This window comes from Ostrea edulis, chromosome 6 (assembly GCF_947568905.1).
Source record: "Ostrea edulis chromosome 6, xbOstEdul1.1, whole genome shotgun sequence".
NCBI classification, from domain to species: domain Eukaryota; kingdom Metazoa; phylum Mollusca; class Bivalvia; order Ostreida; family Ostreidae; genus Ostrea; species Ostrea edulis.
Genome location: NC_079169.1, coordinates 82929279 through 82946250, shown reverse-complemented (window position 1 = coordinate 82946250; position 16972 = coordinate 82929279). Strand labels below are relative to the sequence as shown.

At 37.1% G+C, this 16972-nt stretch overlaps 2 protein-coding genes across 3 annotated transcripts in view; one reads left to right on the top strand and one right to left on the bottom strand.

The window, feature by feature from the left end:
• LOC125646116 (syntaxin-7-like) overlaps positions 1-16972 on the bottom strand; it is a 31248-nt gene that overhangs the window by 14133 nt on the left and 143 nt on the right. Inside the window, exons 1-7 of the mRNA XM_048872270.2 lie at positions 16957-16972; positions 16645-16732; positions 15006-15077; positions 9803-9872; positions 9415-9502; positions 2600-2674; positions 1246-1326 (exon numbers count right to left, since the gene is read on the bottom strand). The exon at positions 16957-16972 is cut by the window's right edge and continues 143 nt beyond it. Of these exons, the coding sequence (XP_048728227.1) occupies positions 1246-1326; positions 2600-2674; positions 9415-9502; positions 9803-9872; positions 15006-15077; positions 16645-16711 (453 nt within the window). The 5' untranslated portion in view covers positions 16712-16732; positions 16957-16972. The remainder of the gene's footprint in view (positions 1-1245; positions 1327-2599; positions 2675-9414; positions 9503-9802; positions 9873-15005; positions 15078-16644; positions 16733-16956) is intronic.
• Positions 2696-8542, top strand: LOC125649407 (uncharacterized). 2 transcript variants are annotated; one of them, XM_056141007.1, is made up of 2 exons: positions 2696-3119; positions 5320-8542. In XM_056141007.1, exons 1-2 carry the CDS (start codon positions 2909-2911, stop codon positions 6258-6260), a joined length of 1152 nt encoding a protein of 383 aa, XP_055996982.1. In that variant the 5' UTR covers positions 2696-2908; the 3' UTR covers positions 6261-8542. The 2 variants fall into 2 exon arrangements, with proteins under 2 accessions (XP_055996982.1, XP_055996981.1); XM_056141006.1 differs by having other exon boundaries at positions 2696-3128.

Below are 16972 nucleotides of genomic sequence, written 5' to 3'. Positions count from 1 at the left end.
ATGAAATTCACAATTTTGGTAGAGGTCTTCCTGCTCTACATCACTATTCATTTAGTTTTTCCTTACACTTGTGCAGTTGTAGAGGAGATGATTTTTGAAAATTTGTCAATTTTTGTCCTGCCCCTAAGTCCTGAAATTTACAATTTATGTCTCCCTTGCCCCAAAGATTCTTCATACCAAATTTGGAAAGAATTGGAATGGTAGTTGTCAAGAAGAAGTTAAAAATGTTCAATTGTTAATGCAAAACGGACAATGACAGACACAGACCAATTGCAATACTCAGGTGACCTAAAACTACTTGAATGAACCACAGCTGTCCTGACGGAACTAATACTCTCTGCCTCCTCCAATGAGTTCACTCACACTGGTGAATTCCCTAGTATGTGGTGTGAAGATACTTGAATCTACATTAAACAGAGGACACATGCATAGTAATTTGACATACTTGTGACTCTTGAGAAGATTATTAAAGAATTATCTTTAACTATGATACTCTTATGTACCACTTTGTAACCTTATTGGTAACTGTAATGAAGCAGTGAGCTTTTAGTTTGAATGAGTCTTTAATAAATGTTTGGAGGTAGGTCTTGAGAAAAGTATAGTGGAAAAATATGCACACACTCACCCTATAGAAGCAAATTTTTGCCCCAAACACATTGGACATAATTTTCTCCAGAATCAAATTTGTCCAAAGTTGTTTCTGGCTAATTTAAAGCGATGAATGAATTCATACTCATTTACTTTTAAAAATGTCCATTTTGGATGAGGATAAAAGCAGTAAAAATAAAATGGGGGTGAATTAACCTGTATTGATGGAGAGACAGAAGAATGGACATGGTGATTTCAGTATGCATCTTCACAACTACTTTGCAGGGGATATAATTATGATTTTATAAAATTGTCAGGATATGCTACCTCAGTAATGAAATGAAGTAAATTAAATATTGAAGATAACCATTCTTAATCAACAGGCATATTTTTTTTTGTAATGAAATGCAACCACTCTTGAGTAGAGGCAGAGAAGATATACAAACTGCATGACAGCCATTCACAACTGATAAAGTTCAATAAAAAAATTCACTTAAATTTTACTATACTATAAGGGCAACTTAAATAGATATCAATTGCTTTCAAAAGTCATGCACAAATCATTCTTTCATGGAGGTACACCTTTAATGATCCATTTCTAAGTCCAACATGCTGATAACTATATAACAGAACAGTCAACACTAATAGTCCACTTACATCGATCCATCCCCCACTAGACTTTGCCTTGGGCTTCTGCGTGGCTAGTTTCACAGTCTTCTTGACTTGTTCTGTAGCTCTCTATCAAAAATAATTTCAAAATAACTTTAATCCCCTAGTGTTTGTTATATTTTCCTCATAAAATTCTTCACCATATCTAATCTACTAACAGCGTACATATAATAGGGCTTTCCATCCTTAATCTACTAACACTGTACATATAATAGGGCTGTCCATCCTTAATCTACTAACACTGTACATATAATAGGGCTGTCCATCCTTAATCTACTAACACTATACATATAATAGGGCTGTCCATCCTTAATCTACTAACACTATACATATAATAGGGCTGTCCATCCTTAATCTACTAACACTGTGCATATAATAGGGCTGTCCATCCTTAATCTACTAACACTATACATATAATAGGACTGTCCATCCTTAATCTACTAACACTATACATATAATAGGACTGTCCATCCTTAATCTACTAACACTGTACATATGAAAGGGTTGTCCATCCTTAATCTACTAACACTGTACATATGAAAGGGCTGTCCATCCTTAATCTACTAACATTGTACATATAATAGGACTGTCCATCCTTAATCTACTAACACTGTACATATAATAGGACTGTCCATCTTTAATCTACTAACATTGTACATATAATAGGGCTGTCCATCTTTAATCTACTAACACTGTACATATAATAGGGATATTCCTCCTTAATCTACTAACACTGTACATATAATAGGGCTGTCCATCTTTAATCTACTAACACTGTACATATAATAGGGATATTCCTCCTTAATCTACTAACACTGTACATATAATAGGGCTGTCCATCCTTAATCTACTAACACTGTACATATAATAGGGCTGTCCATCTTTAATCTACTAACACTGTACATATAATAGGGATATTCCTCCTTAATCTACTAACACTATACATATAATAGGGATATTCCTCCTTAATCTACTAACACTATACATATAATAGGGCTGTCCATCCTTAATCTACTAACACTGTGCATATAATAGGACTGTCCATCCTTAATCTACTAACACTGTACATATAAAAGGGGTGTCCATCTTTAATCTACTAACACTGTACATATAATAGGGATATTCCTCCTTAATCTACTAACACTGTACATGTAATACTACTAATAGTGTCATGTCACTCTTTTATATATACCTAGATTTTTTTCCCCAGCATTTGCATTAGTCAAGGAAGATTGCATTTGCTTTAAAGCACATGTCAACAGAAAAGTTAAATTAAGGAAATTATCCCAATCACAAAGACTATCAATAATACATTAATAAAACAGATTGATATTTAAATTACCTTTTGTACAGATGTAAATCTTTGGACAGATTCCTGGAAATCATTCTTTAATCTATCTACCTGGAACTTTTGTGGCTAAAAGAAAAACATAAATAATATAGATTATTGAGATGGATATGAGATAATCTCATTTAATTGAGTGAATAGCATTATACAATAGGACTTAACTTGGTACAAGCTAACTTATTTTAAGAAAGTCAGCATCAGGAGGAGTTAACTAGTATTGCAACTTCCTCTTCCTTTTTGCACCCCACTCAAGTGGAAGGAACAACAGCACGTTAAGCACTTTTTCACAATCAAGGCCAATCCATGCCTCCAAAGAGAAAAAGAGATGGGGGAATGGTTTCTCCAGCCCGGGGCAGAGGACAAAAAAAGTCTCGCCACAACACTAGGCAGCAAAAGCCTGGAACTAAAGAAGTGAGAGATAACCAACCCCCCTTCCAGCACCAGGAATCTTCAGAGAGCGTGCCAGGGAGTGAGGCTGCACCAGATTTGGGGGAGTTTGTGCCTGCCAACTTTGGTAATATTGGTAACTCTGATTTTTCTTTAGATTTAAATGTTGCTGACTTCACCCCTGTACCAGAACTTAGCTACTTTGATAATGTAGGTCAACACATCCCTTTGAAACTGAAGCAAAAAATTTGGGATGGGCAATTTGTTGATTTAGGTTTGCTGTTAAAATCAGCAAAAGAGATTGACTATAGTTTGGGGGGTCAAGGCGAAATTAAAATCAGGGATGGAAAATTCTGTGTTGTCAGGTCTAATGATAGTTCATACCTGACAATTGATAAATGGACTAATGCCTTCATGATTTACATGAGCGTTATGTTGGAAAAATACAGAGCTCGGGCCCAGGAGTTTTTAAAATACATGCGAGATATCAGATTAGCTGCCACTAGATCCCAAGGCTGGTACAAATACGACGAGCAATACCGTCTCCGCAAAGCTAGCAATCCTGAATCCTCCTGGGGCATTATCAGTCAGGAATTTTGGCTACTATATGTGACCGGCCAGAGTTCATTCCATAGTCAAACTCAATTCAGTAATAATAAGCAATTTTCAAGTCAGAGCAGCACATCTGCTGTTACCCAATACTGCTATCATTTCAATCAGGGTAAAAAGTGCAATTTCTTCCCAAAATGCAGGTTCAAGCACATCTGTAGGAGATGCGGAGGAAAACATCCAGCCAACAACTGTTCTTCCAACTCAGCTGTATAAATTGGGCAAGACCCCTATAAGATTAGACAGAGTCATTTACTACTCACAAAATTATTCAGATAATCATTTTTTATGGGAGGGTTTTCAACATGGCTTTAAACTACAATATTCTGGTCCTAGATCACCCAGGTTTTCAAAAAAATCTAACAAGTTTAGGCAGACAATATTCAGTTGCAGAGGAAAAGATTTGTAAAGAGGTTACATTGGGGAGAGTGGCAGGCCCCTTTATAGAACCACCTTTTCCAACTTTGCAAGTTTCTCCATTAGGCCTTGTTCCCAAGAAAGATGGCGACTACCGCCTTATTCACCATTTATCATATCCAGAAAATGCTTCAATAAATTATTTTATCGACCCAGAACAGAGTTCTGTAACCTATTCAACTATAGATGATGCTGCTGACATTATTGCCAAATTAGGTAGGGGGGCTTATCTTGCCAAGTCTGATATCAAATCAGCCTTTAGGTTGCTACCAATTAATAGCACGGATTTCGATTTATTAGGTTTTTGCTTTAACGATGCCTTCTATTATGACAAGATGCTTCCATTTGGGTGCAAGATAAGTTGTGCAATCTGGGACAGATTTGCATGCTTTCTGCATTGGTTGACACAGAATCGTTCACAAAATTCCTCTATTCTGCATTATCTGGATGACTTCTTTTTCTGCGGCAGAGAGCATTCCATAAGCAAAAATACCTTGGACACCTTTCTTTCCCTGTGCAGTGATCTGGGGGTCCCAATTGCAAATGACAAAACAGTATATCCAACCCAAGTTCTTACTTTCTTGGGCATCGAATTTGATACGGTGCAAATGATCATGAAATTACCATGGGAAAAAATTCATGAAATTAAACACAAAATTCTTGACATTATGACTTTTAGAAAGGTAACACTTCAGCAACTTCAGTCCATATTGGGGCTTTTGAATTTTGCATGTAGAGTCATAGCTCCAGGTAGGGCTTTCTGTCGACGACTAACCGATGCAACAATCGGCCTTGGCAAACCACATCACCATACCCGGGTAACATTAGAAATGAAAGCTGACCTCCAAGTCTGGCTCACCTTCCTTCAATCTTTTAATGGTATATCAGTCATTACAAAGAGCATATGGGTCAATAACGACACTCTCGAACTTTACACTGACAGTGCAGGGGGAGACTCGGGGGGTTTTGGTATATTTTTTGCAGGCAAGTGGGCATATGCTCAGTGGCCCAGTACTTGGTTGGCACAAGGCCTAACCCGAGACATGACCTTTTTAGAGCTCTTCCCAGTCCAAGTAGCTATTGAAGTATGGAAGCATCAATTTGCCAACTACAGAATCTTGTTTTACATTGACAATATGGCAGTGGTACATGTTATCAACAAAACAACATCAAGGTCACCTAGGGTCATGAAAATTGTAAGAAAACTGGTTCTAACATGTCTCAAGCATAACATCTTAATTAAAGCAAGACACATACCATCTAAGCTAAATTCTATCGCGGATTGTCTCTCTCGTTCACAGTGGGGCAAATTCCGACGACTAGCACCAACAGCAGATCCATGGCCAGCACCACTTCCCAAGAACATTTGGGAAATTTAAAAAGTGAGGCAAACAGGCTTATCCAGGGTTCCCTCTCAGTCAACACATACAAAGCTTATCAAGGGGCTTTTACCAGTTTCAAAAAATTCTTGAGTAACTGTGGGATTGCAATGGTTTTTCCTATTCCCATTGACCACTTGCTTAATTTTATTGCTCATTTGTCCATTTCAGGTACAGCTTATAGAACAGCTGCATTATACATTAGTGCCCTATCATATTTTCACAAATTAAGAGGCATACAGGATAATACTCAATCATTCATCGTCAAAAAAGCCTTGCAGGGTCTGCACAAAAAGCGAGGTAACCCTGTAGATCCACGAATCCCATTAACCATATCTATTTTGCAACGTGTAGTATCAGCATTGCCATCAGTCTGTAGATCACCATATGAGGCAGCATTATTTTCCACAATTTTTTCAATTGCATATCACGGCTTGCTTAGGGTTAGTGAAGTCTTGTCTATCCATAGGGCACACATTTCCCTTACTAAGAACAATGTCAGCATTCTAATTCCAAGGTCTAAAACTGACCAAATTGGAAATACAACTACGTTGCAGATTTCCAAACATGCCAATTCTGATACTTGTCCAGTGCAATGGGTACTCAAGTTTTTACGGTTGCGCCCTAACAGTGACTCCACCTTATTTTTCATCCATATGGATTACAAACATGTAACAAGATACCAGTTTAATTGCATGCTACAGAAAACACTTAAATTTAATGACACTCAGGGACATTTTAGGCCACATAGCTTCAGAATTGGGAGAGCCACAGATATGGCAAAACAAGGGGTTTCAGATTCAGAAATTAAATCTTTGGGAAGGTGGGAGTCAAATGCTTTTCAAAACTACATAAGATTATAATGTAATGGTTTGTTGAATGGAATACAGGCTAATTTGCCAAAAGTATTCCAGGTTTCAAGACAGTTTGGATAGTAGGATCGTCTATACCTTTTTGGGCTGGTGAAGAGGCACGGAGGAGACCGGGCGGAAAGAACCTCAATCTAGGGGTTGACATCTTTTGGAAGGGGATAAGAGGGCTAAAATGGCAAGACCTCGACAAACTGATAACAGAAGAACTCAAACATCAACCACAACCAGATGTATTGGTTATTCATGCTGGGTCAAACGATCTAACAACAGCTGGCAATACTGCACTTAGATTTGCACATGAAATTCAATGTAGCTTGTATCGCTACAATGCATTGCTACCAAAAACTTTGCTCATTTGGTCAACAATGCTTCCCCGTCTTTACTGGCATGGTGCACCTCTAGGTAAGGGTGGCGCTAAGATCGATCTAAAAAGACGCAAGGTTAATAAGGCTATTAAGAAATTTGTTACCTCTCAAGTTAACGGAGCTTGCATTGTTCATGACAGAAATATAAACGTCCATCAAACCAGTTTATTTAGGTATGACGGAACTCATCTAGCCGAAAGTGGAAATCAAGCTTACTTAAATAACATACAGGGTGGTTTGGAATTTATTTTGGGGGGAAAGGGCAAAATCTTCCCTACGCAATAGTTTGCAGAATCTTGTCACTTGTGGTTGGTTCCTATAACCTGTCATTCATTTAGGAGATAGATACTCTCTAGAGCAATTGGTGGGGAACATCATATCGATGTTTGTGGCGGGGTCAAGGGAGACATCATCCCTGTACAAGCTTAACCTGTTGTCTCTGCCCATCTGCATCAAAGCATGAGGGATGTCTCATGGCTGTGTGTTAACATGGAAGTTACATGCCATTGAGCAAATGTGTGGAATAACTGGAAACTGCTTGGGGTCTGCAGCATTTCAGTGCTCAGACCCCCTCTACCTCTATAAAAGGAGGAGAGGCTACAGGCTGGGTGGTGTGAAAGTTCTAAACCAGGTAGCAAGCCAGAGACAGGGTGTAAAAGCTGTGCAGCTTGTGTGCCTAGCCACCATGCGTGTTAGGCATGGGGTTCCTTGGCACTCGCATCAAAGCGAGGCCACTAGTTTGCCCATTGGTTTATGGTATCCTAGTTGTCTCCCTTGACTCCTACTAATTTTTGCGGCCAGTATCATCCAACACTTGTGTATTGTGTTTTTATGATGTCATTGCTCAATAAATTCATGTAAAGTACCAATTGGTGTTTATTTTTCATTCTCACTAGTGGCTGAAAGATAATTCAATAATATTGTGAAAAGGCAGACAAAGCAAACTATCTTGGCTGTAATCTTCAATTAATATAGATTATTGAGATGGATATGAGATAATCTCATTTAATTGAGTGAATAGCATTATACAATAGGACTTAACTTGGTACAAGCTAACTTATTTTAAGAAAGTCAGCATCAGGAGGAGTTAACTAGTATTGCAACTTCCTCTTCCTTTTTGCACCCCACTCAAGTGGAAGGAACAACAGCACGTTACCCACCCACCCTCCCCATATTTTGAAAAAGTTAAGTAAACCATCAATTTGTTTTACTTTGGTCAAATAATCTGCGCCAAGTATGTTATATTTTTAGGTAAATCGCAGGGCGTGGATTCAGTTAAGCTGAGCCTGTTTTTGTACTTGCATAGGACTGCTCATATGACGATAGTTGCACCTTGCTAATTGCCAACCAGTCAACGAAAGAGGACTATTGAATAAATATCCGGATAATTTTTCTTTTCTTACAGTTGTCGCAATTTTAAGGGGGAGGAGTCAGGGAAACATTAAGGCCAATAAGTGTACAAGCTTAACCTGTTGTCTCTGCCCATCTGCATCAAAGCATGAGGGATGTCTCATGGCTGTGTGTTAACATGGAAGTTACATGCCATTGAGCAAATGTGTGGAATAACTGGAAACTGCTTGGGGTCTGCAGCATTTCAGTGCTCAGACCCCCTCTACCTCTATAAAAGGAGGAGAGGCTACAGGCTGGGTGGTGTGAAAGTTCTAAACCAGGTAGCAAGCCAGAGACAGGGTGTAAAAGCTGTGCAGCTTGTGTGCCTAGCCACCATGCGTGTTAGGCATGGGGTTCCTTGGCACTCGCATCAAAGCGAGGCCACTAGTTTGCCCATTGGTTTATGGTATCCTAGTTGTCTCCCTTGACTCCTACTAATTTTTGCGGCCAGTATCATCCAACACTTGTGTATTGTGTTTTTATGATGTCATTGCTCAATAAATTCATGTAAAGTACCAATTGGTGTTTATTTTTCATTCTCACTAGTGGCTGAAAGATAATTCAATAATATTGTGAAAAGGCAGACAAAGCAAACTATCTTGGCTGTAATCTTCAATTAAATTACTTGGTACCTAAAAATATTTTTAACTACACCCTGAAATTGTTTCTCAAATCAGTACAAATTGATTTAATCATAAAAGATATGATGATATATAATAAGTATGTATGCCAAAAAGGCAGAAAATATGCAAATTTGGATAAAAACATGATTTTCAAAAAAATTATTTCAACACATATGAACAAAAGACTCTGTCGGATTTGAACTCAAGATCTGCAGTTAACCAGCCCAGTGCTTTAATCACTGAGCTATGATGATAGACAAACAAATCGATCGATACAAATAATTTCACAAAACATTTTAAAAATCGCCATCTTGTGACGTAGTGTGATAAAGAGTACAAGCTTTAGTGTAGTGAGCTACCTTAATCTTATCATTAGTATTATTCAAAATTCAAAATGATGAATCAAATATCACTTTTGAAGAACCCCATTAAGAGAGGTATATTGCTAAAGTTGTTACCTTTAGATTTACCATGTGCATTTATTGTCTGACTCATAAGCTCTAGACTTTATTTTTCTTGTACAGACTTCATTGAGAGTGAGACATATTGTTAGAGTCGTAAGTTCTACACTTAATTACTGTATACAGACTGTCATTGAGAGCGAGACGTACTGTCCGAGTCATAAGCTCTACACTTAATTACTGTATACAGACTGTCATTGAGAGCGAGACGTACTGTCCGAGTCGTAAGCTCTACACTTAATTACTCTATACAGACTGTCATTGAGAGTGAGACGTACTGTCAGTCATAAACTCTACACTTAATTACCCTGTCCAGGCCTGTCATTGAAGCAATAGTTTTCATCTGTCTCGTCGTTTCCTGCACGATTTTGTTTGTTTTTGTTGATACTTCATGGCTGTAAAATAAAGAAAGCAATGCCATCACTGTTTTACTTCTAAATTTTGACAATTATTTCATACTCTGCCATATATGATGCAAAATAAGTGGTGCTGAGTTTCAATACATATCTGAATTTAACAGTATCTGTACCATGAACTCGATCAAAGAAAGCTAACAAAACAGTTTACTTGCATCATGTATAATTCTCACAGATTTACAAGTTCCTTTACTTGTTTTCAGAATTACCAAAACAGTAGAGTTTAAGGACATTAAGCACTGTAAAATGTTGTCTGCTTACATCCTGTCGTCTGCTTACATTTTGTCTCTTGTTTCCACGCTGTCTCTGTCTGTTCCAATTATTTTCATCAATTTGTCCACGGAGTTAGCTATAGAAATAAGAAAAGTAACAGAATTATCACTTCATATTCACATACTAGTTTATGTGCAGTTAAAACTGTTTATTGTGAACCTGTGGGGAACTTGAATACTGTAATTATTTCAGAGGATTTTATTTCCATGTCCATCTAGCCTAATGTTAAGATTTTTAAGCAAGATATCATTTTTGTGAACCTTTACTTCGATCATCTCCTCAAGCACCTCTACTCACATGAACCTATCTTCATAACCTGTTAACCTCATTTAATGCCAAAAAGGGTCTTGTGTATAACAAGAGGCCGACAGGCCTTATCAGTCACCTGAGTTTTAGTTAAAGGTATCACTAATGCCAAGGGCTATGAAACCCTGTTCTGCATATCAAAGCTTAATTCAAATACATGCATTTAGCAACAGTATAAAATAAGATGTGTTCTTAAAACTTAAATGCCCTTGAAAGTGCCTATACTGATGAAAGGCTTTACATAATATAATATATGTGACATTAACACGATATACCTATTAATTAGGACACATCCTAGAGTCAAAACCCTGGGGTTGCAAAGTTCATAATTTTGGTACAGCAGTACATACATCTTTTCCTAAATATGCAGTTAGTTTTTATACCGCAACAGCATACATAAAAAAGCCTTTTAAATGATAAAGACAATAATCACTTTAATAATTTTGGCCCCACCCTGGAACCAAAACCATTACCTCCTGGGATTATGAATTTACAATTTTCTTAAAGGTCAACCTACTCCTTCTAAATATCTATTTAGTTTCAATCTAGTATCAATAGCATTATAGAAGATATCATTTAGATATTTACACAAATATACTATATAATACTAAGTTTTAGCCCCATCATGGGGTCAGAACCTCTACTCCAGGGCTCATAAATTTTACAATTTTCGTAAAGGCCTTCTTACTCTACATCATTATGTAAATGTATTTAGTTTTTCTTATACATGTGCAGTTGTAGAGAAGAAAATGTTCGAAAATTGGTCAATTTTTGCCAAGCCCCTAAGGCCCCAGGGATGCAGGAATCCAGAATCTGTATGTTAAATACCTATAAAGGACTTACAAATACTACCTACAATCAACTGTTTGAGGGTCGATTTCGAATATCCACAATGGCAGGAATGCAGTAAATTGAGAACTGCCGACACATTGGACTTCGCTAATCGATTACACAAAAATACTCACGTAATAATTATCAGATTTGATATATATTTTAATTGATATGTTCCTTTCGTGATTAATGAGCTTGAAATGTCAACTAATGAAGGTTTTTTTTTTTCAAAATCAGTGATTGAGATTCGTCAACTGCCTCTATTCAGATCTCCTAGTCACTTTCACAGCATTTCCATTGGAACACAGTCCTGATCCCGATTAATAAAAAACGCAAAATATAAAAATTAATTTCTTTAAAACTTGTCCATCAAACATTACAAAATTCAAACTTGATCTGTAGTTTGCCACTCTGAAACTATACACTGCAAGTTTCAAATGAATCCACGCAAGCATAATGAAAAAAAGTCTGGAAAACCATAGGGCTGAAACGATTCACCGAAATATCGATACTGTTCAATATAAATGCTCATTTCAATGTTCGATTAATTGCCTTGATCTTCAATTCAATACATATTTTAAAATTAAATTCGGTAAAATACATCTGGCTTTGACCTGTACTTTTTATTTTTACATGCAAGAGGGACAAAGTGGCGTCCGATAAGTCAGATTGTCGTTAGTCTTGAGTCTTACAAAAACAATAATTAACTTAATCAGTTTAAACTACAGAGCCACAGGCATCATACCATTTGACGGGTTGGAAATATTTTGCTTTTAAAATTGTGAATATGAATCTTCGTAAAGTTATTATTGGTTTCTTCTGTAAAATGTATCGTATCGAAAATATTGAATCCTGGCATAAGTATTGCAATTTGTATCGTATCGTGAAGGAAGCTTATCGTTTCAGACCTAGAAAACCAATATAGGACAGACAGAAGGACAGATGGACAAGAAAGCTATAGTCCCCTTCAGTTTTACAAACCAGTAGGGAACTAATAATCAACTCCCGAACTGTCATTACCGGACTACCGAACTGTTGTCACTGATTTCCTGAACTGTCATTACCGGACTACCGAACTGTTGTCACTGATCTCCTGAACTGTCATTACCGGACTACCGAACTGTTGTCACTGATCTCCTGAACTGTCATTACCGGACTACCGAACAGTTCTCACTGATCTCCTGAACTGTCATTACCGGACTACCGAACTGTTGTCACTGATCTCCTGAACTGTCATTACCGGACTACCGAACTGTTGTCACTGATCTCCTGAACTGTCATTACCGGACTACCGAACTGTTGTCACTGATTTCCTGAACTGCAGTCGCATCAGGTGCTGAACAGTTGTGCATCCGAACCGTCGTGGACCCGAACAGTTGGTAATTCCTAAGTTTGACCGTACTCTGGGGTCAGAACCACTACCCCGGGGATAATAAAATTTTCAATTTTGGTAGAAGCCACCTGCTCTACATCTCTTTGCATTTAGTTATTTTATACGTGTGGTTGTAGAGAAATTTTTTGAAAATTGGTCAATTTTTGGCAGTTTTTGTCCCGCCCCTCAGGCCTAGAGGTGCAGGAGTCCTGAAATTTACAATCTATGTCTCCATTGTCCCAATGATGCTTCATACCAAATTTGAAAAGAATTGGAATGGTTGTTATCAAGAAGTTAAAAATGTTCAATTGTTAACGCATGATGCACAACGACAAATGACAACCAACTGCAATAGGTCACCTAAGCTCGAGTTTACTCTACAAACTGAGTTTACCTAAAAATATGCCATTTTCCTCTAAAAGCCTAAATTTGCTCATATATGTAAATATCCAGTGTCTTTTGTCGCTTACATTCAAAATCCGGATTATATATTTCTACATTTTCATATTTTATCAACAAGAAACGTTTCAGAAACATGTACGCACCCCATTATCATACAATTGATAGTAGTGCCAAAACAATTCAAGATATTGAGCAGACAATATCTTCCTACATTATGTGTGTCCAGAGTGGATTGACCCTTGACCATGTAATCTCAAAATCAATAACAGTCATCTACACCTTAGGATGTACCAGTGTACCAAGTTTGGTGTCAATCAAGCAAACGATTTTCACTATGTCCAGTTTGACCCTTGTCCTTTGACTATGTGAACCTAAAATCAATAGACTTCTATTACTTATGATGTACCAATTTACCTAGTTTGATGTCTGTCAAGGAAAGAGTTCTAAAGATATTGAGTGGACAATATCTTCCCATGTCCAGAGTAGATTGACCTTTGACCATGTGTACCAAGTTTGATGTCTGTTAAGCAAAGGACTTTCAAGATACTAGTAATGAGTGGACAACACTTGACCTACATATCGATGGGTGTAAAACAATATGCAACCTCTTTTTTAAAGGTGGCATAAAATTTACTTTGCTTCCAGAGCTATGGGTGCCATGGTCACTATAAATGTATTGATCTTCATTTAACCTTTTCCAGGGCCTCACTTTTAAACATAATATACACTTATATATAATATAACAGTTGAATAATACGGAATCCACTTGGTGCCTGGTGAGAAATTTTTTTTAAATCCTTGAGGCCAACATAGTCAGCAGCGACCCAATCAAGCTGGAAGATGAGGCACTAGAAGAGGTGGAGTCCTTCACATACCTGGGAAGTATCATCAACAAGCTGGGCAGAACTAATACTGATGTGAGAGCTAGAATAGGAAAAGCCAGAGCAGCATTCCTACAACTGAAGAACATGGAATTCCAAAGAGCTGACACTACAGATCAAGATCAGACTATTCAACTCAAACGTCAAGTCAAGTCAGTTCTTCTCTATGGGGCTGAAACCTGAAGGACAACAGTGGCAACAGTCAAGAAGGTCCAGAATTTTATAAATTCTTGTCTGCGAAGGATACTCCAGATCCGCTGGCTGAAAATCATCAGCAACCAGGACCTTTGGCAGCGAACCAACCAACTCCCTGCAGAAGATATTTGGGATGACGCTGGAGGTGGATTGGTCACACACTCTGTAAGCCTGCATGAAACATCAAGAGACAAGCGCTGACCTGGAATCCCCAAGGCAAGAGAAACAGAGGCAGGCCGAGAAACACATGGCGCCGAGACCTCCATGCCGACACCAAAAAAAATGGAATACAACATCTGAAAACAGCTTGAGCAGAAATGCCTGGAGATCTCTTGTTGGCAGCCTATGCCCAAGGAAGGGTAGCAGGCATATGTTAAGTAAGTGTCCCATAGATGCTTCATACCAAATTTGAAAAGATATCAAGACGTTAAAAAATGTTCAAATGTTAATGCACGATGACGGACTCTGACCAATTGCAATAGGTCACCTGAATTTATTCAGGTGACCTAAAAGTATACACAGATCTCAAAAGACCCTAGCTGACCAACACTGAGCTGGATTGTTATTATGTGTTGAAAAGTGACATTGAATGAGAATGATGTTTATTCTCATGAATTGGAAAAAGAATGAAATTTGGTTGTAATGCCTATTTCTATATCTGAAATGTGGTTCTAATCAGTAAATTAATCTGTGGGCTCCTGAATCTGAAACGTCCAGAGCTCACACAGCTAACAGAACTTTTGATTGAGCTTAAACCCTGCTAATAAGTATTTTGATTGCCATCTGATGAAGAGCATAATAATAATAAATACTATGATCTTATGTTGAAAGACATCTTCTAGACAAATGTATCTCATATTCATTATAGGATTAAACATTCTTTTTGAAGAATTTATCGATGTGTAAACTCCAGACATTTTACTCACAAACTGAATAAAAGTGAGAAGCACTTTTATGTTAAGTTTGTGAGTAAAATGTCCGGAGTTTAAATATCGATAAATTCTTCAAAAAGAATGTTTGATTCTTATAATTCCAATTCATTCACTTTATTAACAATTGCAAAAATTTTAATAGTTTCCCCGCACTACGTTATTAGTTTTCAGGCGTGTATGAATACATTGCGTTTTTGGATTTATTGATGTGTAAACTATTGTTCAGCTTTATTTTTGTCCAATCAAAACAGTTGTAACAAATAACATTGGAATTATTAATGTGTACTTACCACCAACATTTATGTTGGATATGTTAGCCTTTATCTGATCACATATCTTGGAGAATTTTGTGTTAGCTGTTCCTGAAATATACAGAATAATGTCCCAGTAAAAAGTATATATTTTGATCATGATGTAGTAACATCTTATATAGTAATAATGGAGACGACATCTATAGGCTTATAGACAGCTTTCCGATCCTTCTCTGTTTCAAATAAAACATCCAAAAACAATAAAGATAGAATGATGTAGTCATTTGAGGTATTCCAAGTCATTCTGACTGATTCCCATTGTCGCAAACCACGTCTAGCTTTTTTGGCAGTTTTTGCCCCACCCCTAAGGTCCCGGGGATTCAGGAGTCTGGAAATTTATGATTTATGTCCCCTTTGTCCCAAAGATGCTTCATACCAAATTTGAAAAGAATAGGAATAGTAGTTATCATGAAGGAAAAATTTTCAATTGTTAACACATTTAATCACTGACCATTTTGGCCATACCCTGATATCAAAACTCCTAACCTGGGGGTCATGCAATTTACAATTCTGGTAAAGGATGACTAGCTCATTTAGTTTCAATTTAGTATCAATAACATTCTAGAAGATGTTTTTTTTTTTTTTAAATGTTTCACACATTCACACAATATATACCAAGTTATACCCCACCCTGGTGTCAGAACCTCTACCCAGAGATCATGAAATTTACAATTTTGGTAGAGGCAATCCTGCTCTGCATCGCTATGCATTTAGCTTTTCTTACACATGTGCAGTTATAAAGAAGATTTTTGAAAATTTATAAATTTTTGGCAGTTTTTGCCCTGCCCCCTAAGGCCCAAGAGTCCTGAACTTTACAATTTAAATCAACCTTGTTTCAAAGATGCTTCATACCAACTTTAAAAAGAATTGGAATGGTAGTTATCAAGAGGAAATTAAAAATGTTAAATCTTTCACACATTAAATCACTTACCATTTTGGCTCCACCCTAATACCAAAACCCCTAGCCCTGGTATTATGAAATTCAAAATTTTGGTAAAGGGCTACCTGCTCATTCTAAACATTTTGTTTCAATTTAGTATCAGTAGCATTAATGAAGATGTTTTACACATGAACACTAAATAGTAAGTTTGGCCCCGCCCTGGGGTCTAAACCCCTACCCCGTATCAATATCATTAAAGCAGATATCATTTATATGTTTTTGCACATATACACTATATATACTAAGTTTCGTCCCACCCTGAGGTCAGAACCTCTACCCTGTAGATCATGAAATTCACAATTTAGGTATAGGCCTTCCTGCTCTACATTAGTATGTATTTAGTTCTTCTTACACATGCGGTTGTAGAGAAAAAATTTGAAAATGGACGACGACAGATGCAGACCAATAATAAATCATTTACCTATTTGAAGATAATTTTGAATGAAATCAAGTGATTCAATTACCAGTCTACTGTAGTACAATTTGTGTACAAATCACAAGAACAAACGAGACATATACAAAAGAACGAAACTATCAAAATTCGGAACCTGTCAAATTTAGGACCTTCAACAATATAATTAATATAGATCTACATTACTCGAAAAATTGACTCCAAATGACTGTCGTTAACAATGATATGCAACAATATTCTACATTAAATCCACAATCAATACTGACCATAATAAGGATCATCGTGATACTCTCGGACTGCTCCATATTCCGGGTACTCAGTTCGTCTTGCCATTCTTGTTTATCACTGCCACAGCTTGTATAAAATTCATGTAAGAAAATAGAATTGTATCTATATGTAAACTGCTTTCGTGTGTGAGATCAATCACTTTTGCTTATCATCCTAACTTTGAAACTACTGATACTTTAAAATCCTCCCTACATCCACTAAACTCTGAGGCAATTCGAACTACTTGTAAACAGGTGGGCATTAAAATAATAATTTACGTACAATACTTCATATAAATAGACGTCTATTACCGTAATCGACAATTGA